The sequence below is a fragment of the Neofelis nebulosa genome, chromosome 4, assembly GCF_028018385.1.
Source record: "Neofelis nebulosa isolate mNeoNeb1 chromosome 4, mNeoNeb1.pri, whole genome shotgun sequence".
NCBI classification, from domain to species: domain Eukaryota; kingdom Metazoa; phylum Chordata; class Mammalia; order Carnivora; family Felidae; genus Neofelis; species Neofelis nebulosa.
In genome coordinates, this window is record NC_080785.1 from 129,958,428 (window position 1) to 129,983,638 (window position 25,211).

Genomic DNA, 25,211 nt, shown 5'->3' on the forward strand with positions numbered 1-25,211 from the left:
GACGATAGCTTGTCTATATTGTAAACATCAGAGGAAAGTTAGAAAGAACTTCAGCCTTATATACTTGCTTACCTTACCAATGTAGACATAAAGGTTTTGTGTTTTTTTTTTTAACTATTAGCATTCATTAAGTACTTCACTTTTTTTTAGTCAAGGCAGCCAAATATTGGGTAAGGTGGTTTGTGAAAAGAAATAGCTTTTCTCTGTCCTATCAAAAATTACTGGAAATGGGGGGGGGGAATATTGTATTTACAAGTCACTAAAGCTGAAAATGCTTGGAAGTAATTGTTAGTAAGAAAACAACAGATCTATTTGACAAAGCTAATAGTTCTGTACAGTGGGGAAAAGATGGATTACTGACCAAACTGTGCTGGTGCAATTAACTGTTTACCTGGAATTAACCAGAATCCTTAAACATGAAAAAATTGCTTCCAGATGGATTAAAAGCTTAAGATTTTAGAAAGGAAACTGTAAATCTTACAGAAAAGATGAGAGGTTTCATGTACATTTCAGGAGTTGGGGAAACTTATCAGAGACTGTCAATCCAGAATCTGGTTTTGTTTTTTCTTTTTTTTTTTTTTTTTAAAGATGGACGTATTTGGCTACACGCAAAAAAATAGATAAATCAGTGGCAAAGGATCCCATAAACAAAGTCACTAGAGATACAGTCGATTTGGAGATATGACTAGGGTTCATATCTATAACAGCAAGTTCTTAAAAATTTGATAAGACAAGCCATCCAATAGAAAAAAGTGGGCGAAACACATTGAATGGTTCGTTCAGAGGTTGCCAGCAAACCTATAAAATAATGCTTAAAGTTTAGCAGTTAGAAAAATACTAACCGCAGTAACAGTGGTATATCATTGTATTAGGTTTATTTTGCTGTGTAACCAATTACCACAAATTAGAAACAGTTCTAATTTGACTCATTTTCCATGGCTCAGGACTCGAGTTTGCTAGCTGGGTTCTCTGCTCAGGGTCTTATCAGGGTGTACATAAATGTGGCCATCTTCTCTTTTCTTTTTTCATATGTGTTGGTAGCTATGTTCTTTTCTGGACCTCAGGGCTCTTTTCCAGGCTCATTTGATGGTTGGCAGAATTCTGTTCTTGTGTCTGTAGAACTAAGGTCCCAGTGCCCTTACTGGCTGTCAGCTGGAGGCTACTCTCACATCTCACAGCCCCCCACACTCTCCTGCCAAACAGCCTTCTAACAACATGGTATCTTATTTCTTCAAAACCAGCGGTGAGTCTCTGGCTCCAGTCTGTTCTTTAAAGCGACATAATCATGACAGTGACTGTCTGATCACCATTGCCATATTCTTTTGGATAGAAGCAAGTCACAGATTCTGCCCACATTCACTGTGTCTCCTCTTAGAATTCTTCATACTACAGTCACTTCCTATCTGTTAAAATGGAAATGAGTAGGAAAAGCTATGATATTTATCGCTGGGTGGGAGGGATGGGTGTAGAAGGAGAACTTGTATCCAGGGCCATTAAAAAGGAGAGTTGTAGCCTTTAAATAAAGTATTCTTAAAAAACAGATGCACTTTTTAACCCCGTGAATTTACTCTCGGGAATCTCTTTTATAGAAATACAACCTCCCAGTATCCAAGGATGTGTGGTAAGGACATTTATGCAGTCTTACTAGCAGTGGCAGAAAACTGGAAGCATGGTGGATGCCCATCAGTAGGGGGAGTGGTTGGATAGAGCATACCACACCATGGAATATTCTGCGCCTTTACAAAAATTAGCTAAGTACCAGTTGACTTGGAGAGATTTGCCAGAGTTATTCAGTGAGGTAGGCTAGGTGGAAAAAAAGGATCGAATTCTATGGGTGGGGGAGGGAGGATCATATAAATTCCTTTGTATATGTTTATGTGTCTGTACAGCATTACATGATTATAGAGAAAAATATGAAATGATATATACTAGATTTTTAATGTGGGGGAGGCTGTTGTTGAAGATGTAGACAGGGTGAAAGCCAGAGAAGAAAAGACACACTGTTGAAAAGAACCACCCTCTTCCCAGAGGTCAAATATGTGTGATGTGGTCCCATTTGTGTGTTATGTAGGTGATACTTTGTGTCTAAAAGATATTAATAGATACTTTGCCCTTAACATTGCCTGTTATATGGGAATATTCCTATTCTTTTGTATAGAACTTTAAAAATGGATAATGAATATTTACAGAGTGCTTTATTTAGCCATTTTGTTTTCTGTTCTCAAACTGTGTTATCTGAATTTTAAAGTCAATAGCTCTGGCATTTAGATGCCTTGAATACAGGACAGTGTAGCAAAAAGAGAGGGCATCCCGGAAGTAAGGAATAAATACTGTTTAGACATTTCTCCTTTATTTAGCTCTACTAGGGTTGGAGCAGATGCACAGCCCTTAATAAAACTGTGAAGCCTAGTTTAAAAGTTCCTTCTATATTCAGAGTTAAATTACTCTTATTTCAGTTTCTATAATCGAAGTTCTAATTTTGACAAATCCTCCACACTGGGTTTTTTTTTTTTTTGCAAAACTGAATGGAGTGTTTCATTTTTAAATGCATTTTTTTCCTAGTGTCTTTTTCTGAAGAAGAGAAATATCAGCTGCGAAAATTTGTCAATAAATCTTACCTACTGGACAAGAGAGCTCTTCGCCAAGTGTACTACAGTTTGATTGATATCCTTCTGGCATATTGCTATGAAACTCGTGTCACTGAAGGAGAGAAGAACGTAAGTGTACACGTGTCTGTGCATGTTGGCATACGTGAGCAAACTAAATCAACTGTAAGGCGTCACTCCTGTGGAGAGTAAGCCCTGTTGGGATGATTTATTTGGGGGATGCTCCTGGCAGAGCTGCACGTGCGTGTTAGTGGTGGGTACCGATGTGAGCACATATTGCTGGCTTGTTCTTTTTTCCTTCTCTCTCTGCGCATCAGTGTCTATCACATGGTGGAGTGGGGCAATCAAGCTGAGGGTAGAGAAAGGATATCCTGAACGCTCATCTCTTTAGGAGAGGACTTGTTCAAAGAGGGCTGTTTCCATGTGACACTTGACATTGGCAAGAGGTGAACTTTACCATACCCGTTTATATTCTCTGGCCAAGCTGTCCATGAGCAGATGTGAGGTATATCTATTTTACAGAAAAGGGAATCTGAGCATTTTTCTGCCGGTGTCCCTCAATTTATATAGTATGTATGCTTCTGAAAAAATTACATGTAAATTACATTTTGAAAAACCTGAATCCTATCTTTTTTGCTATTTAAAGAAATCTTGTAAAAGTAAAACCTTTTGTAAAGAACATTATTTCTTAAATGGTCTTGTTTTAATAATATAAACATTTTTTGTATCTCTTCTTGATCCACATTTGATTTTATAAATGAAGAGTTTAACGTCTTTCTCACCTATTTCAGTGATCATACATTTAAAAAAGGCTGAAGAACCAAAAAAGTCTTTCCAGTCCATGTGCCCCTGCAGCTGTTTATAATTGTACTTGCTCAAGAGTTGTTTTCATCTGAGCATATGCTCTCCTTTTTTTAAAAATTATGCAGATAATTCCTATCAGTATAAAAGGAAAATATAGGTATGAAAAAAATAATTAAAATTTCCCATAATCTCAGCCATTAGAAATAGCTACTGTTATAAGGAGATACATCTCTTCATCCAGTCTTTCATTGTGTATGTGTGTATGTGTATTTAAATTGGGTCACGATGTATATTATTTAATCTGCTTTTCTCACCATCACAGCATTAGCATAGTATTAGGATTAGAATTTGATATGTGCCAAATTTTCTGTTGTTAGGATTCTGAAAATTTCAAAGGTGACTCTTGGGATTTGCATTTGACTCCCAAATGAATATTAATGAGTATATCACGGGCACACTATAGCTGGAAATGGTTTTTGTTTCCGTTCATCGTTTAAGGATACTGTACTTGGAGAAAATATTTTCTTTTACGAAAAAAGTACTTCACATTATTGCTTAAGGAAATGAGTGTGTTCAGTCATGCCTGATAAAATTGACAATTTTTGATTCTTTTATTTGCATGTTTGATGCCGCGAAGTCTTGCAACTTCAAGACCTTCTCTAGAATGCACTTACTCTCACAAGCCTTCTCTGAAAGGCCATATTCCGAGCATCTTTTTAAGTGCCACAGTCAGCCCTTCAGCATTATCTTTGAGTCCTTTGGCAGATTACTTACAGAATGTTTGGGTAAGTTAGTTGAGAAGGACAGTAATTGAGCAAACATCACTTTGCTTTAAGTTTTAGTTTCAAAGCCCCTGCTTGTTTGCTCTTATGTTCTGGTACTCTTATCAGTGGAAAAGCTTTACTTTGTGAAATCCCAAGGAAAGTAGGCAGAAACTTGCCTTTGATAGCTTCTGCAAAGCAATTATTTTTCCTCAGCCACAGACGCTTCTTAGTTCTTATGTATGTACTACTGAGACACTGGTTGAGTGAATGGATATATTTACTTTATTTTTGAATGACTTTACCTCGAAAATGACACTGCTCTTTTCTCCAAAACAAATGAAGGTTGAGTCTGCATGGAACATTAGAAAACTGAGTCCCACACTGTGCTGGTTTGAGGTATGATTTTCATTTGCAGTTCTTGCCATTTTGTTTGTTTAGAAAGTTCTTTTTTCTGTCGCCATTAGTTTGTTGTGGGTAATTCAAGCAATTCCTTAACTTTTTTAAAGTGGAAACTTGATTATACAAGTTTTTTCTCCCCATCTTTTTAAATAAAATTCTGATTGCGTTTGTAACTCTTCTAATGAAGCTAGATAGGGTATTGTAGCATTTCGGAGAAGGAGAACAGTGTTTGTAAGTTGGTGAGTATTGGGGCTCAGAGCTCAGAGTTGGGAAGCAAACCTAGGTGATAATTCTACTAGGGGCCATTTCCTGACCATCAAAAGCTGTGCTAATAATAGCCTTTTACATGTATTACCTCTCCTGTTCATTCCAGTCAGTCTGTGAGATAAGTATTACTGCTATGTTACAGACGATGAAGCTTAGATCATAGAGTTTAAATAACTTGTCCAAGGTCCTACAAATAGTATGGTCAGATCTGATAACTCTTCTAGTATAGTAATCATTGCTTTTATAAATACTTCCCAGTAAATCGTTTTGTAGATCTTATAAAAAATATCAGAGGATGCCATTTTAAAATTTACTGGCTCTGAACAAATTGTTGAATGTAAAAACAGCAGTTAAAAGTAGAAGGGCACCTGATGGCTCAGTCAGTTGAGTGTCCAACTCTTGATTTCAGTTGAGGTCATGATCTCAAAATTCATGAGATCGAGCCCCACGTCGGGCTCTGCGCTGTCAGTGTGCTCCTCCTCACTCACACACACGCTTTCTTTCTCAAAAAAGTTTTTAGGGGTGCCTGTCTGGCTCAGTTGGTAGAGCATGTGACTCTTGAACTTGGGGGGCTGGCATGTAAAATAATAAAAGCTAGCATGTAAAAAAGAAAAAAAGTGTCATTTTACACAACTAACAGTTGCATCATCAATTAAGTCAATTAGTTTTTTGCTTTTCCAGTTTAGGCCCCGAGTGGCTCAGTCAGTTGAACATTGGCTCAGGTCTTGATCTCGCCGTTTGTGGGTTCTAGCCCCAAGTTAGGCTTTGTCCTGACAGTGTGGAGCCCACTTGAGATTCTCTGTCTCCCTTTCTTTCTCTGTTGTTTCCTGCTCTCTCTCAAAAATAAACATTAAAAAAAAATCCTAGATACAGTACATTGTAAGTTATAAAATCAAGGTTGTTTCATGGCATCACTTTTTTTACAGTTTATTTGTTTTGAGAGAGAAAAAGCATGGGTGCACGGGGTGGGGTGGTGGGGACGGGCAGAGAGAAGAGAGGGAACATCCCAAGGAGGATCCATTCTGTCAGCTCAGATCCTGACAACGACACGGGGCTCAATCTCACGAACCAAAAGATCATGAGGCTGAGCCAAACACTCAACTGACTGAGCCACCCAGGCGCCCTTCATGGCATCACTTTGTTTAAATAATAGATAAGATGGGAACAGGAACTGAAACATTCAGCTTTGTTAGAGAATTTTGCTACTCCAGAGAATGTTCCATGAACTAATGGCTTGACCAGCATCTCAGCTGGGAGCTTGTTAGAGAATCTCAGTCCAGACCCACTGAAGCAGAACCTGTAGCAAGATCCCCAGGGATTTGTATCCATGTTAAAGATGGAGGAGCACTGCTCCCTAGACTTCATTTGAGTTCTACTTATTGCCGTGATCAGCATATAACGGAGAAACTGGATTTGGTAATAATGGCATCGATTACTGATGTTGAAAACAAAGTAGTCAGTAACTGCAGAGTTTCATAGTTCTTTTATTAAAATCTACATGAATAAATTCACCTATATATGATTTCATTTTGAAATTTTTATTGATTTTGAGATAACTTAGAATTGCCAGAGCTATTGAGAGCTATGTGAAATTTTTATTAGTTTTTGGTAGAATTTTTTAAGTTTATAGTTCTTTTTAGGTATAAACTGTTCTTTGTGAGATACTCAATATTCTTAATCAGATCTCTCATTTGTTAAGGATTAATATACATGGAAATTTTTCTGCTCCCTTAGTTTTACTTTTATATTTTAAGTTTTATATATGGGTTACATTTTTCATACAGTTTTAATCAAAATCCAATTAAAAAACAATTTTGTGCAAAATTGCCTTCATCTAGTGTTTTCAGTAAGTTGAATTGCTGATGGTTTCAGTTTGATACTATTCAAGATAAAATACTTTTTTCAAGAAAGCACTTTTCTCTTTGATAAGTGAAAGCAAATTACTGAAATAAATACCATGTTTTTCTCATGCCCTAAACACTAAAAAAGAAGAAAAAGAAAAAGTAGAAGAAGAGGGAGACTGTGAACACACTTCACTAAAGAGTTCTCCATCTTTCATCTATACCATCTTGAGTGGTCCTAAAGGACAAAAACATGAAACATATATCATTTAACAGTGTCTTTTATGTGCATCTGTACTTTGTTAGTACCATGTGTTTTAGATTCATATTTGTAATTCTTAAAGGACTTTTTGAAACTTTCCTGCTGCATATGTGATTTTTAAGGAGCATTTGTGATACCTTGATGAAGTATGAGAAATTACAAGGACTGCAATTAAATATTTTATTGTAAGGTGTACAAAAAGAATCTCATTTCATGGTTTTATATTTCTCTCTTGCATGGCTTTGTGATGATCCAAACTTATAGTTTTTAATTGAGAGTAGTTTCATATTTCGTTGTGTCCTTTTATTTATGTAATATGGAAATGATTACTTATTTAAACTATACTTCACAGACTTGGACTAATGTTCATGAAATCCTGGTGTCTTTTGGAAGAAGAGTTTTATGCTACCCACTTTATCGCCACTTCAAGCTGGTGATGAAAGCTTACAGAGACACTATAAAGATCTTGCAACTAGGTAAGATACTCCTGTGCTTGCAGATTTGAGAGGGAAAAAGTTATGTTTTTAGTCTGTGAGGATGTAGTCATGATTTTTGCTTCTCTATGCATAAATCAGTAATGAAGATCATCAAATCCAGTCACTTCTCCCTGCCAAGTATAAAAAGCAATAGTTCGTCTCTGTAAATACACTCTTTCCTGGAGCTGCTGGGAGGGGCAGTGGAGAAGGTACACAGGATTCCAGACCAGTTCGTATTAAAGTAGAGTGCATCATTTAGTATTTCTTGGAAGCCTGCAGTTTTCTAGGCACTATGCTAGGATTGTGGGTATAATAATAATAAGATCTGTTCCCTGTTTCTATGCAGTTTACAGTTTTGCCAGGGCGACAGATGACAAGTAAACAATTCCATTATAGAGTGAGAAGTGCTCTGCTGGGAGATGTAGTGATCACGGGGAGGGGGCACAGAACCTGGACTTGGGAGGTCAAGAAAGACTTTCCAAACAACAGCACAGCTACTCTGAGGACCTTTGACTATTGCAAATCTAACCTGAAGAGACAAATATTTCCTGGTTTTAAGGATGTGGAAAATTTTGAGCTCTGAAACAAATTCCGAAGTGACTATAACAGTATCGTTGGATTAAGTATATAATTTCCAAAGTAATGAATTTGAAGGTGGCAGCATCCGTTTGTATGGATTAGTTCTGGCACATTTATTTAAAAGTCACTGTCCATCCTTTATGGTCATTTCTTCTGTTCTTCCCTGGGGAGTCTCGTTGTTCCTTGGTCCTTAGGTAAAATACTTCTAGGTGTAGGTTTTCAGACCTGAGGATAAGAAGGAGAAAGTAAGGAAGCTCTTCCCTTTACACCCACTTGACGTCATTGGCCTGAAAGGAAGAGTCCCATCTCCAACGTTTGTCCCTCCTAGAGGTATTCCTAGGGTTTTCTTTGACTTCTGTGTGACATATCACCTTCTATCCTGGAAGCAGAAAATCAGTTTTGAAGTAGATTCTTTTAAGGTAGACAATAATTATCAAAATGAATTATGATTAAATGAAAGATACCTTTTTATTAATCCAGTTGGCTTAGGCCATCTATATTTTATTTCGAAGGATTGTTGCTTGTAAAATTGCAGAGCTACTACCTTTGAAAAAAAATCAGTCTTTCTTAACTCATAGGTAGACAAGAAACTGCTTTGTTTTTTATGTTATTTCTTCTTGCCCTTTTTTTTTTTTTTAGACGTTTATTAATTTATTTTTGAGAGACAGAGACAGGGTGAGAGCGGGGAGGGGTAGAAAGAGAGGGAGACACAGAATCCAAAGCAGGCTCCAGGCCCTGAGCTGTCAGCACAGAGCCCGACATGGGGCTCAGACTCACAAACGGTGAGAACACGACTTGAGCCAAAGTCAGATGCTTAACCAGCTGAGCCACCCAGGCACCTTGGTGGCTTTTGACTCTTGACTTTTAAGAGGTTTTTTGGCTCTTGACTTTTAAGAGGTTTCTTGAATTGTAAAAAATTACCTTGAAAGATCAACCTACTATAAGTGACTTGAACTTGAGTTACATGTCACAATTAATTTCTTGTTTGTATTAGATGATCTGTGCGTTATTCATAGATTTAAACAATGAGAGTAAATTTGCGATTATCCTGTTACATCATGGTTTCCAGATGGAAAACTGGCAAAAAACCCCATGTGTGTGTGTGGGCGTGCCCTCAGGCACTTAGTTGCTACTCTTTATTCTGGGGAGTAATCTAGTTCTCTGAATTTTTATTTGAAAAGTAATCAGTTCTGTGATTGCATAACCAGAAATAAATTTGCTTGTGTCGACTTACATGGTAATCGACTACTCTAATAGTTTTAGTAGGTGAGAAGTGAAATTTAGACTTAACTTTACATCTTTATCCATCTGACAAGAAATAGTCTTATCAGCTGTGTCTTGATAGCAACAGAAACCTTAGGTAACGCTCTTGAGGTCTGTCTGCTGAAAATGAGTGGGAAGCCTCTATAAACTGTACACAACATGTTCTGTGGCTGATTTGGGTTGTGGTTAGTTAGTTAGTTCTGAGACAGAGCTGGGTTGTCTAGAATTCCCACCATAAGCTATGGGGAACACAACCTCCGGATGAGGGTTGTAACCTGTGTTTATCCAGGTGGATGGCACAGGGACGCCATTATTGCCATTGAAGAGTCTTGTGTGTTTGGATACCCCATGATTTCAATGGGGATAGCTCTTCTGTGGCATTGAATGTTTTCCAAAAATGAATTTGTGTCTACTTATAATTCAAAATGCAATCACACTTTTTATTAGAAAGGTCTGTTGAGTGCCTCCATAGTTTGAAAGTAATGAATAACTCTCCAAATAACTCTCCCCCAAAGAAATATTGATCTTAACTGGAATGAGCTTTCAAAACCAATGTAGCAAGGCTTCAGAATCTACAGAAAATTTCATTATAATGGAATGACTACAATCTGAATTTTTATTTTGTTTTTGTAAGATCTGAATCATGAATTTGCCTTGAGTGACTTCATAGTAGCCTTCCAAGGGATTCTTTACTGGGCCTTTGGCTATTTTCAAGTTTGTGTTCTTTCTCTTACCCCTTCCCCACCTCTGAAAGACTGTGTACGCTGATCTCTTGCTGTTGCTGTATGTCTAATCCAAATTCCTTTAAGGGCAGAAAACCTATGTTGTCCTTTTAAGTATTGTTTTAGTGCTTAACGCAGGACCTTGCGCATGGAGTTTCTTTCCCTGAATCAGTACCCTTTGGGCCACATGATCATCCCCCCTTTTTGTTTCTGTCCTGTTTTAAGCAACTTTTACTTCCTCCTCCCTGTTTCATTCTTTAGGATTAAGTAGGTCGAATCCTTGATGGAAGCATTGCTTGGCTGCTGTTACTCACCAGAATTAAATGAAAAAAGAGATGAAAAGAGAACAGCTTTTCTAATATGCCTTGAAATTTTATTCTGTTTAGAAGTGGTATGGTTTAAGTTGATTATATACTTGTTACTATTTAATATTTGTGCTAATATCTACATTTCATTAATCTGTATGATGGCGCTCATCATCTTCTCTGCTCTTGCTGGGCTTTTGAACATATAATGTAACTATTATATGGAAGATGCTGAACATCATGGGAAACAGCTTAGTTTTTTCTCTCAGTTCCCCCTTTGAACTCATTCTGTCTGTTCTTTTATTGTTTCTGGATGGAATATATAACCTATAAATATCATATCATATACACACCTATCTTATATAATAGGTATTCTTTAAATTTTTATGTCACTGTAAATTACAAGAATCTCTTTTAAGTACCTAAAACGTCCTCTTTGAACTTGATTAAAAAAGTAAATCTTCCCTTCCCCATCCCCGGCCTGCCTCAGGTTGGGAAGCCAGCCCTGGGGGTGGAAGGGGTGGGGATCCTCTTTGCTGTTCCAGAGCAAGCTTCCACACAGCTACCACAGGCTGCTCCTTCCTGCTTCTCACTGGTGGGCTTTTATCAGGTATGAGTCAGTCACCAGTCTTTGTACCCCACAATTTCTAAGGGTGATAGGTTACACTCTCTAGGGGACTCTCTTAAAATTCCCTTTCTCGTGGTTTATGGTGACCAGAAGGTAGTTCCTCCCCTCCGCCATGGAGAGTGGTTGAAACCCCATAACACTGCAGTTTTATCCAAAGAGATTTTCTGGACTTGTTTTCCTTAAACTCCTGGAGGTCACTGTTGGGCTGAGGGGGGTCATAAATCACCAGTTTTTGTTCGTCCCTCTGTAACTTTAGCATAGAGAGGTTAGTATCTCTTTTTAAAATATGGGAATACTTGCTATTTGTTTTGTCCTTTGTGGGGCTCATTGGAAATGAGTCAGAAAGAGTCCCGCCTTTCTATGCTCGTATAGTAATAAAAACCGCAGCTGCCATATTAACTATTTTCTTTGGGCCAGTGCTAGGCTTCATTCTTCAGGTACCTTATCTCATTTCGTCCATTTTGCAGATAGAAGACAAGCTCAGAGAAGTTCAGTCACTTGCCCAGGGTCACACAGCTATTAGTTGGTAGAGCCTAGACTTGACACCGGGTCTATCTGCCTCAAAGTCTATGGCTTTTGATGTGTTGAAATAGTTATAAATGAAATGGTATGAAGCCTGGGATTTGCTTCAGAATAATCCACAAGGGGTTGGGGGAAAGTGGGCCAGGTGCAGGTGAAACAAGGTTGGCCCTCAGTTGGTAGCTGCTTAAAGTTGAGTGATGTAGTTCACTATCCTGTAGTCTCCATTTGCATGTGATTTTCCTTTATAAAAGATTTCTGTTTTTGTTTTTTAAGTGTGGGTTCTTAACCACTGTGCTTAAATTTATTCACCATTTTATGGAAAACATTGTAATTCTTGACCAGACAGTTGTATACATATTTTTTTTGGCTAATGTAAACATATGTGTGAAATAATCTTTTTTGGTTCTGTGGGGTTTTTTGTTTTTTAAAGACTTTATTTAAAAAAAAAATTTTTTTTTTTTTTTTTTTGAAAGAGTGCACATATGCAAGCAGGGGAGGGACAGAGAGAGAGGGAGAGAGTACCTTAAGCCGGCTCCATGCTCAGGGTGGAGCCCAACGCCGGGCTCTCTCAGGACAGTGAGATCATGACCTGAGCCCAAATCAAGAGTTGGATGCTTAACTGACTGAGCCACCCAGATGCCCCAAAAGATTTTATTTTTAAGTAATCTTTCCACCCAGCGTGGGATTTGAACTCACAGGACAGAGATCAACAGTCGCATGCTCTACCAACTGAGCCAGCCAGGTGCCCTGGTTCTGTTTTGTTTTTAAGACTATCAGAAACCTACCTTTCTATAAATGTTTGACTTCTGAGGACTCGTAGCCACATGTCAGGCTATAACCCAAGAAACAGCCTTCAGGAGATTAGTTATTGTTGCCACCCAAAAGCTGATTTTGCTTCATATAATCAATAGGCCTATGTATGAGTCATTGTCGGGCTTAATCATCATTTTTTCAGAAATGACTGCCTTACTTAGCCCCTCTGTAAATAGATATAATAGTACATTCTATGTGAAAGATAAGAAGAACCATAGCACGGGGCTTGGGGCTGTTCTTTTTCTTTAAGGAAAGCAATTGTCCAAGAAATTGGAGTATGACAAGTATATTGTGTGAATCCGAGTTCTGATGCAACCTTGAAGATAAATGAGTTTTTAGCATTTGAATTCTCTTTAGCCCAAAGTCTTCTTTTTATTGAGTTGTAACAGTTACCCCCAACTTGAAAACTAAAAGATGAAATCACAAGGATTTTCCCATGTTGACATTTATTTGTATTTAATTTTTATGAGTTCTGTATTACGAAAATTTTATTTTATTACTTTTTTATTTTGAAAGGGAGAGCAAGAGAGTGTGAGTGGGAGAGAGGGGCAGGGGGAGAGAGAGAACGAATTTTAAGCAGACTCCCTGCTCAGCACAGAGTCTGACAGGTGGCTCGATCCCACGACCCTGGGATCATGGCCTGAGCCAAAATCAAGAGTTGGACATTCAACCAACTGAGCCACTCAGGCACCTGTGTTACGGACATTTTAAAGAATTGTTAGACCTTCTAATGTCACTCCTTAAATACCTGATGTAAAACTAGTTTGCAAGTTATTCAACTATTTGTTGAGCCTTCGCTGTGTCAGGGTGCTCGGCTGAGTCTGGAGGTATGCTTGTGAACAGGGGACATGCAAGTCACGAACTCAGGGAGCTTAAGATTCTCATGGGGGGGGCGTGAAATTATACAACTATCAGGTTTTTAAAAAATTGCATTTGTAATAAGTAGTTCAGAGGAGAAATACATTAGGTGAAAATAATAAAGCCAGGGAAACAGACTTGCCTTTAAGTTGTCATTTAAGACATGTAACCTCCCGAAGAAGGGAGCCTCTACCTTATTTGACTTTTGATTCTCAGTTCTTACTCCATTTTCCTGTCATTTTTTTTTAAATTTTTTTTTTAACATTTATTTATTTTTGAGACAGAGAGAGACAGAGCATGAACGGGGGAGGGTCAGAGAGAGGGAGACACAGAATCTGAAGCAGGCTCCAGGCTCGGAGCTGTCAGCACAGAGCCTGACGCGGGGCTCGAACTCACAGACCGCGAGATCATGACTTGAGCCGAAGTCGGCCACTTAACCAACTGAGCCACCCAGGCGCCCCTCCTGTCATTTTAAAGTACTTGTTAATTGGTTGATGAGTTCATCTATTAATTTATTCATTCAACAGTTACTTTGTCAGTACCCACTAAAATGCAATTTATTATGTGTAGAGTAGAGTAACCTGTAAATATAAAGAGCTGCAGAAAGATGAATTAGAACCGTGTACTGTATTTGGGGAGTGTATGCACTCATCAGGGAGCTAAGAAGTCCATCACAACCACAATACATAGTAGATGGTGGTAAGTATGTTATGTGAGGCACAGACGAAATAGTTCAAAAAAGGAGAGGTGACGTTTCACTAGGAATCAGAGAAAGATTCACTTAAGGCATGAGATTTGAATTGGGACTTGAAGGGTGAGTGGTACTTAGACATAGCAGGATGGAGGGGAGTGTTCTAAATGCTGTGAGTGAACAGCATCAAGTGTATAGAATAGCGTTTCCTCAGTGACAATTCTGAGTTGATATCTGAGAGTTGGCCTACAGCCTGCGAAATAGTTCCCTTTCCTGGATGAGTTAACTGGCTCACCAGAATGGATTTCTCTAGTTCTTCGTGGTTATCACCTAATTCCCTGCTCCCTATCCAGGAGGAACTTAACTTTCTGTTTTCTTTCTCTCGAGTTGTTGTTGAACTTTTCATTTTCTAGCCAGTTCCCCACTGCAGTTAAAATGTTTCTAAGAGTGGAACAGTCCTAGAGCTTTCAGGAAATTTAAATAGCATGGAACTCGAATAAAATATTGAAGTACCATCTGTGCCTGTTTGTGCTGTCCACTTCCATGGCAAAGAAGGAAGGCCCCAGAGCCCTAGGGCACAGGCCCTGCAGCCCGAGTGTGTGAGAGGGAGGACAGGGCTCTGCTGTGCGGTCACGACTCAGCCAGTCCTTGTCCCCTTTCTCTCCTTGGCTTGTCCTGCCATGTGGCAAAGCAGATTCCTTTTCCTCTCTTCCTCAGAGCTGAAATCTGTGTTCCCAGTCTCTTAAATTGGCACATTCTTTCTGTTTATCCTTACTGTTTGTCCTTGGAGTATTTGTGGGTTTATACACACGCTCCTATATAGAAGGATATTGTATGTGTGCATAAACATTAAGGTGAAGAAAATAAAATTCCAGTCATCTCCATCGGATTCCTTTTTCCTCTAATAATCCTGTCACTCATTAAGTATTGGTATCACTAGAATTTTAAAAAGTTGCTCTCATGGTAATTTATGGGTTACATTTATATAAAACATTCTTTGTTCTTATAAAATACTCTGTAGAGGGCAGCATTTCCTGTATGGTTTACAAAGATAATTTGCCTTTTAATTGCCATTAGATGATTAAGAGTTTGTAGTGATTCTGCTACAAAAAAAAAATCACTTGAAATCTTTGTGTCAGGGTTCTTTGGAAATTTGATTTATATAGTAATGCTTGCTGGTAACTATAGCTCACAATCAGCTATCTCTTAAATATTACTCATATCTAGTCAATTGAAATTTGCATTATATTTCCTATACTATTTAAGGTAAGTTTTGTTTATTTCTGCAGTTTTAGAGCTCAACAGTGTCAAGAACTAGGTTAGTTACATGGTTTGATATTATGGCTTAAAATTTTTTTCTATAATTAGTGCCTTTTTAAAATAAATCTAAAGTCAATTTTGAGGGATGCCTGGGTGGCTCAGTTGGTTGAGTGTCCTGATTTTGGTTCAGGTCATGATACCAGGGTTATGGGATCGAGCCCTATGTCGGGCTTCGTGCTGAGCATGGAGACTGGTTGAGATTCTCTCTCTCCCCCACTATGCCTCTCCCCCACTCATGGTCTCTCTCTGTCTCTAAAGTAAAATATAATAAAATAAGTCAGTTTTGAGATTTTTTTATTGATCTGAATTTTTTTTTAATATGACTTTATTGTCAAATTGGTTTCCATACAACACCCAGTTCTCCTCCCAACAGGTGCCCTCCTCAATGCCCATCATCCACTTTCTCCTCCCTCCCACCCCGCCATCAACCCTCAGTTTATTCTCAGTTTTTAAGAGTCTCTTATGGTTTGGCTCCCTCCCTCTCTAACTCTTTTTCCCCTTCCCCTCCCCCATGATCTTCTGTTAAGTTTCTCAGGATCCACATAAGAGTGAAAACGTATGGCATCTGTCTTTGTATGACTTATTTCACTTAGCATAACACTCTCCACTTCCATCCACATTGCTACAGAAGGCCGTATTTCATTCTTTCTCATTGCCAAGTACTATTCCATTGTATATATAAACCACAACTTCTTTATCCATTCATCAGTGGATGGACATTTAGGCTCTTTCCATAATTTGGCTATTGTTGAAAGTGCTGCTGTAAACATTGGGGTACAAGTGCCCCTATGCATCAGCACTCCTGTATCCCTTGGGTAAATTCTTAGCAGTGCTATTGCTGGGTCATAGGGTAGATATTGATCTGAATTTTTAAGGAGGTAACTTTAATTTCTTTAAGAGGACAAAGGCAGAAAATTGTATATATTTAAAGACAAATTTGGGAGAACAAAGAAGAAACATTTTATTTGATCCTAATGAATCAAGGTCCTATTGCACAGTAATAGCTACAGGCCTAGATGAGGTTAGTTGAAAAGTACTTCACATGTTGTCTGGAAAACATGGAAGATTTGTATTCTTGCAATTTAGAGTTCTTTAAATAGGAATTAATACTGAAAAATAACGAGCAGGAGACATTTATGCAACATAAATAAATCAAACCCCTTCTCTGTGCAAGGCATCATAACAGAATCAGCTAAGAGTTATAGGAATATATATCACTTGGCCTTAGCTTTTAAGGAGTTTATTATGTAATAGGAATGATAAGACAAAGGTAAGATACAAAATACAAGGATTTACAAGATACAAAAGAGAAAACCCACTAGGAAGATACCTTAAATGAACTCATAGGCCAAATCCAAATCCGTACTGTATATGACCTATGAGCCGAAAATGCTTTTTACATCTTTAGAATTTGAACACAAAATCAAAATAGTGTTTCATGACACACGTAAATTATATGGAATTCAGATTTTAGTGCTCATAAATAAAGCTTTATTGGAATACGTTCGTGCTCATTCACTTTATATTGTTTATGGCTACTTTTGGGATATAATGGCATTGTTGAGCAGTTGAAACATATTATGTGACCTGCTGAGCCAAAATATTTACTCTTTGGCTCTTTACAGAAAAAACGTGCCTACCCTTGCTCTAGATATACATACATACACAGTTGGAGGAGAGCCTTTCTGAGTGAGCGGAAGTCTTTGGCTGTCTTCCATCCTAAACAGTGGCCAGTGTTGAAGGCAATCATTTCAGCTTTTTCTTGTCCTCCCCAGAGGGTGAGAAGTAGCTGATCTTGCTTGTTCCCATGAGAGTAAGGCCCTCAACACTAGGAGAAGCGAATTGAGATGCCTACTTGTCCAGACAGGTAAGTGAATGACAGTGGTGGAACTTAAGACAGTCTGGAGTAATGAGGCCTGTGTGAGCATGGGACATACATGCTCCATTTGTAGCCTGTTGTTGCCATGTGGAAAGGTAACATTGCCAATTTGGGGACTTGAAAAAAAGAATTGGAAAGCAGTGATCTAAGATAAAATTTTTCAAAAGTCTAAGTGTTAGCAATGAAGTAGAGGTTGTCAATAATACTCTAAGAGCCATAGCATGTCTCAGTGCCCAAGTCAGCCTGTGTGGGTCCCAGGTTTTTCATTTGGACTCCCAGGCATTCCAAGTGCCAGGCTGTTTTTCTCACACCCTCCTGCATCTGCCAGTTTCCAGCTGTGTTGAGGGCTTGTGCCAGATCTCTGCTCTTTCAGTCCCAGCTTGAAGCTGAGTCTCATCCCTGTGGGTTCCAGGAGTAGATTGGAGTAGGATGTGGGAGATAATCTTCATTACCTAAATAGCTATGCCCAGAAACCTTAAAAAACAAAAACAAAAACAAAAAAACAAGGCAGATCCCTTACCTGTCTTTCCACTTACTTTGTGTTACTCTTGAGAGCCAGAGCCTCATCAGGATGAAGGGGATGGGTCACAGGATTCTAGTACCACACCTCCCTGTGACCCCCGTAGGGTGGGTGCTTTTGAGTAGAAGTGAGGGGAGGGCTTGATAAGGAAGAAGCAAACGGCACAGGCCTAATGAGGGAGGCTTAGGTAGTTATTACTTAAAGAATGTGTAGAATTTAGAAAAGAAGTGTGATGACAGGTATTCCCTGAGAAAATAGAAGATAAAGAAAAGCAGGGAGAGGAAGATAAGTTACGTGCAAGAAACGGCCAGCACTCTAGTTTGTCTGGAGGTTTGGGATGTGAAGGGGAATTGTGGGAAAAGGGTACAAACGGTGTGCTGCCAGGAGTGTGGAGGGTCTGCGGTGGCTTGCTGAGGAGACTGGGTCTTACTCACCAAGGGACCGTGGAGAGTGTGGTTTTGGTCTTTGACGGGCTCATAAAGTCAGGTTCATCCAACAGTCACACAGAGGATAGAGTCATAGAAGGGGGTGAGGTGAGCAGCGCAGACGAGAGAGGAGAATACTGTTCTTTCCTGAAGCCAAGTAGTTTAGGGGCAGGGAATACGGTCCGAACTGGAGCGCTGGCTCTGGTGTGGAGAAGGAAGGAGCGTGGGGCAGATGCTTCATAGGTAGTGGAGTAGATGCAAGGGAAGGGAGTCCTGGGGCACTTGATCCTGAATGACCTGTTGTCTTCCTTCCCTTGTCATCTGTAAAGTATTCACACGGTCATTGTCTCATTTCGTTCCCTTAGCAGTTCTCAAGAATGTCCCCCTCTGTTGACACATGTGGAAACAGATTCAGATTAAGTACCAAACAACTAAGAAATGACACAGGAGCAAGCAGACCGGGGGCTGCATAACTGTTCCACACGGAACAGGTGAAATTGTTACATCATTTTTACATCAGAGGGAAATTAGCTAGGACTGCACAAAGATTATTTATGTGTAGCTTTTTTTTTTTAAGTTTATTTCTATTTGAGAGGGACAGAGACAGCGCAGTTGGGGGAGGGGCAGAGAGCTATAGAGAGGATCCCAAGCAGGCTCCAAGCTGCCAGTGCATGAGAGAGATCTTGACCTCAGCTGAAACCAAGAGTGGGACACTTAACCGACTAAGCCACCTAGGTGCCCCTATGTGTAGCTTTTTAGTGATCTTTCTTTAGCCTTTTATAGCTTGGGACCAGAATTCTAAGATCTAAATTTCATTATCAAAGCTCTATGTAACCTTTTAATGTGCATTAAACTTACATGTAGATACAGATACCTAGCCATTTTTACTAAATTATATTTGTTATACTTGATTAAAATGTAAAGAAGTGTAACTCAGTTCTACCAGCGTGCACCTCGTTTAGCAGTAAGCATGCTGTCACTGTAGCACATTGCTGTCTTCCTGAGGTTTGGGAATTCCTCTCTTGAGGTACTCCTCCCTAGGTCGTATCCCCAGAAGGGACTCAGAAGGCTTTTCAGGCTGGGTTTGTTTTTTCTTCCTATGAGCCATTTGCGGAATCCACTTGTCTTTCGTCCTATATGTTCTTTTTGACTTTATGCACAGTTTTAGCTTTCCCAGTTCTAAACTAAATTAAATCCATAGAGTGAGGCAGAACTGTGACTATTAGGTAGTATCTATTGGAAAAATAAAGTCTCATAGTGTGAATAGTCAACAATAAGAATTTATTTGAAATTGAACTACCAGGCATTGAGATACATGCTGTACTCATAAGGTGCAACAGTTGACGTTTTGCCCGCAGAATTACAAAATTTTAGATTCTTCTTATTTTTTTTAAAGGTTTAGATTTAAAAGCAACTGTTTCCAGGGGCGCCTGGGTGGCTCAGTCAGTTAAGCGTCCGACTTCAGCTCAGGTCACGATCTCACGGTCAGTGAGTTCGAGCCCCGCGTCGGGCTCTGGGCTGATGGCTCAGAGCCTGGAGCCTGCTTCCGATTCTGTGTCTCCCTCTCTCTCTGCCCCTCCCCCGTTCATGCTCTGTCTCTCTCTGTCTCAAAAATAATAAATGTTAAAAAAAAAATTAAAAGAAAAAAATAATAAAAGCAACTGTTTCCAGAGCTTTTTTCCACGAATCTTCAGCTTTTTAACCTTTTCTACCTTTGTAGAAAGGTTTTTTTTTTTTTTAATGTTCTATCTTAAATTTGGATGCCCAGTTCTTAATTTCAGAAGAAATTAGAAATTAGTCATGCCTCCATTATGCAATTTTGATGACATCCTGCTATGTATTTCTAGACTGAAGCAACCACTACTTTGACAGGTGACTTGAAGGAAAATGGAGTTAATGTCAAGGCTGTCCTTTCAAACCAGCAAACCTTGTAGGAATTGTTAGAGCAGAAAAGGCAAAAGGCAGCCTTGGGTTAAATCTATTACTTGAACTTTTGATGGTACAGTGATACGAGGAAGTTGGCACAGCTGCGTTCTTTCTTGTCAGGGAATAGACATAATAAGGGAAGGCACAGATAAACTGTGTATCTCACATTTGTTGTGACTTAATGACATAAATCCATAGATCACATACAGGTTTGACAACTAGACACTAACTGAGCAGTTTGGCCAGATGTTTCTAAACTTGGGCTTTATGTACTCCAGACCACATTAACAACTAGCCTTATTGAACAGACTCCTACAGTTTGTCAGACACTGTGCTAGCCCAGGGAAGAAAGGTGAGGAGGTGCCATGTTTCTTTTGCTGTCCAGGAGTTCACCACACCAGGTGATAAATACTGACACGGTATTTATTGCATATGGTGGCTGGGAGGCCGAAGTACTTATTTTCAACTCCTGACTTACTTTCAAATCCTACAGTTGCTTCCTAACTGTCATCTTGGCCAGCTCCATGTCCTTGAGCCTCACTTTTCTTTATGAAGTGAGGAAGGAAGTACCTAATTGGAAGGGTTAAATGATGTAATGTGTGGAAAGTACTCGGTGTAGAGCAGGTAGGTAGCTACTAACTCCCATATTAGATGTCCCAGCCATCTGGCACCAACCTGAGGGAGTGTTGGAATCCTATTCCTAGAAGAGGTACTGCCTGATTTGAGACTTGATGGTGAATTGGGGTCGCACTTGGGGTTGTTTTCCCCAGGCAAAAGAAGTATCTACAAAGTGTTTGTTTGCTTTGTGTCAATTTTGTTTGTAGCTATAATAACAATACATGTAATTCTAAGAACTAACAATGTTTAAAAAACTGGCACAGGATTATAAATTGTGCTCAAAATAGTAACTCTTATTGCTTCATACGTGTTTCTTACTACAACTCCCAAATGCAAGAGCCTAAATAGCTATATGCGGAATTTGAGAATAAAAAAAAACCCCGATAAAATGGATTGAAAAGCTTTCTTAAAGCTGAATTTAATGTATGTTTGTGTTAATTGTTAGGGACTTGACTTTAAGCTACTTCCTAACAGGGCCTGGTATTGAAGCAAATTACCACACTTTGATTCTCTTAATTTTGATTAATTTGACACAATTACCCTATCATCCCTTTTTATGGTTAATAATCTATGAAAATTAATGTTAGAAGTAATTCATAAGTTATCCCTCCTGATAATGTGGTCTCATCAAAATCCCAGCAATCTAACTGATATCTACTAAGTTGTGCATTTTAAGATGATAGCATTGTTGGCTTTTATTTTGAGATGATTTTATAAATAAATACCAAGCAGTGTTTCCCTTCAAGTATTCCCAGTAACTACCTCTTTTTCCTTTACTCTGATTGGCCTCTTGTCTTGTGTAGCTCAAAACTCTAAAGGGTAGAACTAGATACTCAGAAAACAACAGCCATATAGTAGCTGTAATGTATCAGTAGTTGAAAAGAAATTTAGGTCTTACTATATAGAGTTAGCAATTGATAGTTTTTTCTTTTGCTGACTTTTAGCCAGCAAAAAAAAAAAAAAAAAAAAAAAATCCACTATTCTGATAATCTCTTAGTGATGGGAGCCCTGTCTTTTAAGTGCTTACAACCATGAGCTGGTCTGTCAGTAAGACATTATTGCCAAACCTGATCTATTAATAGGGAGATTTCAAGTAGCCAGTGTCTTCTAGTTTAGAATAGCTTAGTCTTGTTTCTCTTTTAAGATCTATAAACCTGAAATGCCACATATGTCAGAACAGGAAAACACTGCTCTTAGTTTACCTACTGTTTAAAGGAAAGCTGGAGAATGAGTAGCCAGAGAATGTGTTAAATACTGTTCACTGCCCACCTGCTTGTTGACTGGCATCCCTGTTTTCTTTATGTTTCTCTTTGTTGCTATTGTGCATTTTTCCTGAGGTAAAACGTTCATGGCCCTTGTCATTTATAATACCAGGATACTGATTTTAAACTGCCTTCACAAATGAACAAGAGATCTTGGTCCCAGAAGCCTTTCTTCCATGGTTACTGTTGGCTTAAGGAAAGACCACGTCTATCTGGAGAATCCCTAACTCTCTGGAGATACAACATCTTGGAGAGGCCTGTTAGGGCATTGCTGTAGTGACAGTAGTTACTGTGGTTACTGTGCAAAGCACCTTCTTTTTTTTCCCTGCTTTGGACCAGGCAGCGAACTAGCTGAAAATGGTCAATTTTCTCCAGTCCCGTTCAGCAGAAAAAATGTTCTCAGACTGAGGCCTGAGAAGTTTTTTTATACCTGTATGCTCTGTGATGAGCTCACAACTGGGTGAAGCCCCTCAGGAGCCAGGTACTTTGAGTCCCCAAAGGCTTCTGGCCACTGGTCCTGTCACAGCTTGGAGCAAGGCCAGTTTTTTTCTTTGCTGATAGCTATTAGATAAGTGGTTGACAACCTGAGAGAAAGAGCAGTCAATACAACAGAGACAGAAAAAACGTGCAAGCTTCCTGAATCTCTTGGCTGTGTGGCTGTAGTCTGTGGTGGTTTAGTGGGAACAAAAGAGATCAAGTATGACCTTGGGGTAACAATACACATTGTTGGGGAGAGGATAATTTAAATGTACTTATTGTTCTAGATTGTCAACTGCCAGTAGCCCAGTTCTCTTTTACCTTTTTTTGTCACACAGCTTACCGTGAAAATACTTTGAATGAGACCTGCAGTGACAATGGCTTTTGGGGAACGCACAACTTTTCTTTTCAAAACTGCCTTGCATGTGATTTTCTAAAATTACCTGATCTAAATGTTGCCTCTCTGTGGTTCAAAACTACAACTTAAAGAAAATTTAAATATGAATTAAAACTTTTTAGCATTCTTGCCACTATTTCAAGGGTTGGCTGTGTGGCCAAGTGTGTCTAACTTTTTGTTAAATAAATGTTTATTGTGGAGAAGCTTGAAAACGGGAAAGTTTAAAGCAGCAGCAACAACTGTAATCCCACATGTAAAACAGTGGTGAGCACACACAGGCACTTAGATATGTTCAGTGAATGTAGAGACAAACTGTAATATGATTCAAGTGTATATATGTTTAAGGGTTTTTTTCTATGTGTATTTGCCTTTGTTTTTTTTAAAGAAAGTAGGGATTAAAACATGCAAGTACAATGTAACTTCTCTTTAAAAAAAAAAGATTATTTTTGACATTTCTTGTATTATTATTCTTCTGTGATAATGAAGATGTGAATTTGCCCATGGACCTTAGCAGGGGGGCAACCTTACTTTAGGCATGTCTGCTAACGGAAGCTATAGAATTTCATTAGGGAGTGGTTGCTATGGATTTTCATTAAATACATGACCTTAGTAAAATCTTAGTAAAAATCCTTGGAGTCAGGCCTCTTATCCTTGCACAGCTGTGTCTAGGCCTGCGCACCTCATCCATAGGACACCTGTCTCCCCATCCCTGGTTACACTCTTCTTCCCAACTCACCTGCCTACTCTCCCCATTTCCCATCTGCTCCAGTCTAATGATCTTTTCTTGTTGTTCCCTGAATCTACCCCATTTTATGTCTCCTTTCTGCTCCATTTCACACCATCCTTCAAGCCAGTGCATCTCCCATTTTTCCCATTTTACTTCACTTGCTGAATTATTTACTGTGAGGTCTTGCTCCAAATCCTGCATTTTTTTTTTAAGTTTACTTATTTTCAGAGAGAGAGAACACAAGGGGGGAAGAACCGGGGGGGTGGGTAGAGAGAGAATCTCAAGAAGGCTCTGCACTGTCAGCACAGAGCCTGATGCGGGGCTCCAACTCCCAAACCATGAGATCATGACTTGAGCCAAAATCAAGAGTTGGTCTCTTAACCTACTGAGCCACCCAGGCGCTGTCTCTGCCTCTCCCCCCCCCCCCCCCCCCCCCACAAATCCTGCACTTTCTATTAATCGGCTTGACAGTATTCTGGGGTGTCACACTGTAGAAGGGCTTTTGTAAGTTTAAAGTAAATACTTTTTCGTTTCTGATTTCGGGGTGTGTGTGTGTCTGTTTTTGGTAAAGATACATGGTTAACTTTTTAAAACTTTCAGTTGGTAGTTATAAAAGTAAACTCCTTCTCCCTGGACCCCTGCCCCCCATAAAAGAGAGAGAAAGAAAGTAAGAAATTGGCATATGCTTACCCTGACATTTTCTTCTCTGTGGCAATTAAAACTGTTTGAGAAATCCTTAGACTTTAGGGGCGCCTGGGTGCCTCAGTCATTTTAGCCTCTGACTCTTGATTTCAGCCTAGGTCACGATCTCCTGGTTTGTGGGATCAAGCCCTGCATGGAGCTCTGTACTTAGAGTGGAGCCTGCTTAAGATTCTCTCTCTGCCCTTACCCCCTAGTGTTCTCTCTCTCTCTCTCCCTCTCTCTCTCTCTCTCTCTCTCTCTCTCTCACATAAACATTAAAACACATTCTTATACTTTAGTTCTCGATTTTTTTTCTTCTTGGGTTAATGTGGCTAACTTGGTTTCATCACTTCTGTGAGTTTTGATTGTATTTCGTGCCTCCTGTCATCAAACTGTGCATACAGCATTACATAGGCATGTAATGAAAATAGGCCTGCCGTGGGGGGATTCACATGAGTCATTTGATATCGTTAATCTGGGCCACTCTGATATATCACAGTTCTGGCCGTGACTTAGCCAAATATAGTTTTAGGCCTTCAAAGTATTTGTTTCTCTTACCCACTTGAGCATTGGGGTTTTTATTGGCATTCTTCCCATCTGCACGTGAGGAAGCCACATAGTTAAAATTTTTGAATAAGTGGCGGCTCCTGCTTTGAACATACTATTTAACTCCTGAGTAATAAAAGTGTGCTGTAGACGGAGTGGGCCACGAACGTATGGGTAGTGTAGCACGGTGGCTCGCTGCAAGCTGATGAGTTCAGAATTTGGATCCTGTGAATACCTTATCAACCTTGAGCCTCAGGTTCTGCTTCTGTGAAATGAGCAGGGGGGCTGTGGGGAGAATCATCTCTTTCTTTTCCACATTCCTTTGCAGGGTTCAGTAAAGAGCTCTGAAGACTAGGAAGTGAGCCGAGGCTCCCTGAAGGGTGAAGTCTTAATGCTAGGCCGTGAAGGCAGGCTGAGATGTTATTCATTGGAGTGGATTAGAAAAGGCATGGCAGGTGTGGGAGCCAGTTGAGCACAGGACTTTGAAAGCATGTACAGAGAGGGGACTTGAGGAAAGCAGTGCATAAAAAAGTGTGTCAGAGGTCTAGAAGTACAGTCTGGAATGCAAGGGAGGAGGAGGAAGATATTATAATCCAGGCATGAGGTGTTGAGAGTACAGATGAGGATAATTGC

At 39.4% G+C, this 25,211-nt stretch overlaps 1 protein-coding gene across 1 annotated transcript in view; it reads left to right on the forward strand.

Annotated features, from left to right (window-relative positions):
• SHQ1 (SHQ1, H/ACA ribonucleoprotein assembly factor) overlaps nt 1–25,211 on the forward strand; it is a 101,768-nt gene that overhangs the window by 31,815 nt on the left and 44,742 nt on the right. The window contains exons 7-9 of the mRNA XM_058726214.1: nt 2,563–2,717; nt 4,517–4,570; nt 7,296–7,419. Of these exons, the coding sequence (XP_058582197.1) occupies nt 2,563–2,717; nt 4,517–4,570; nt 7,296–7,419 (333 nt within the window). The remainder of the gene's footprint in view (nt 1–2,562; nt 2,718–4,516; nt 4,571–7,295; nt 7,420–25,211) is intronic.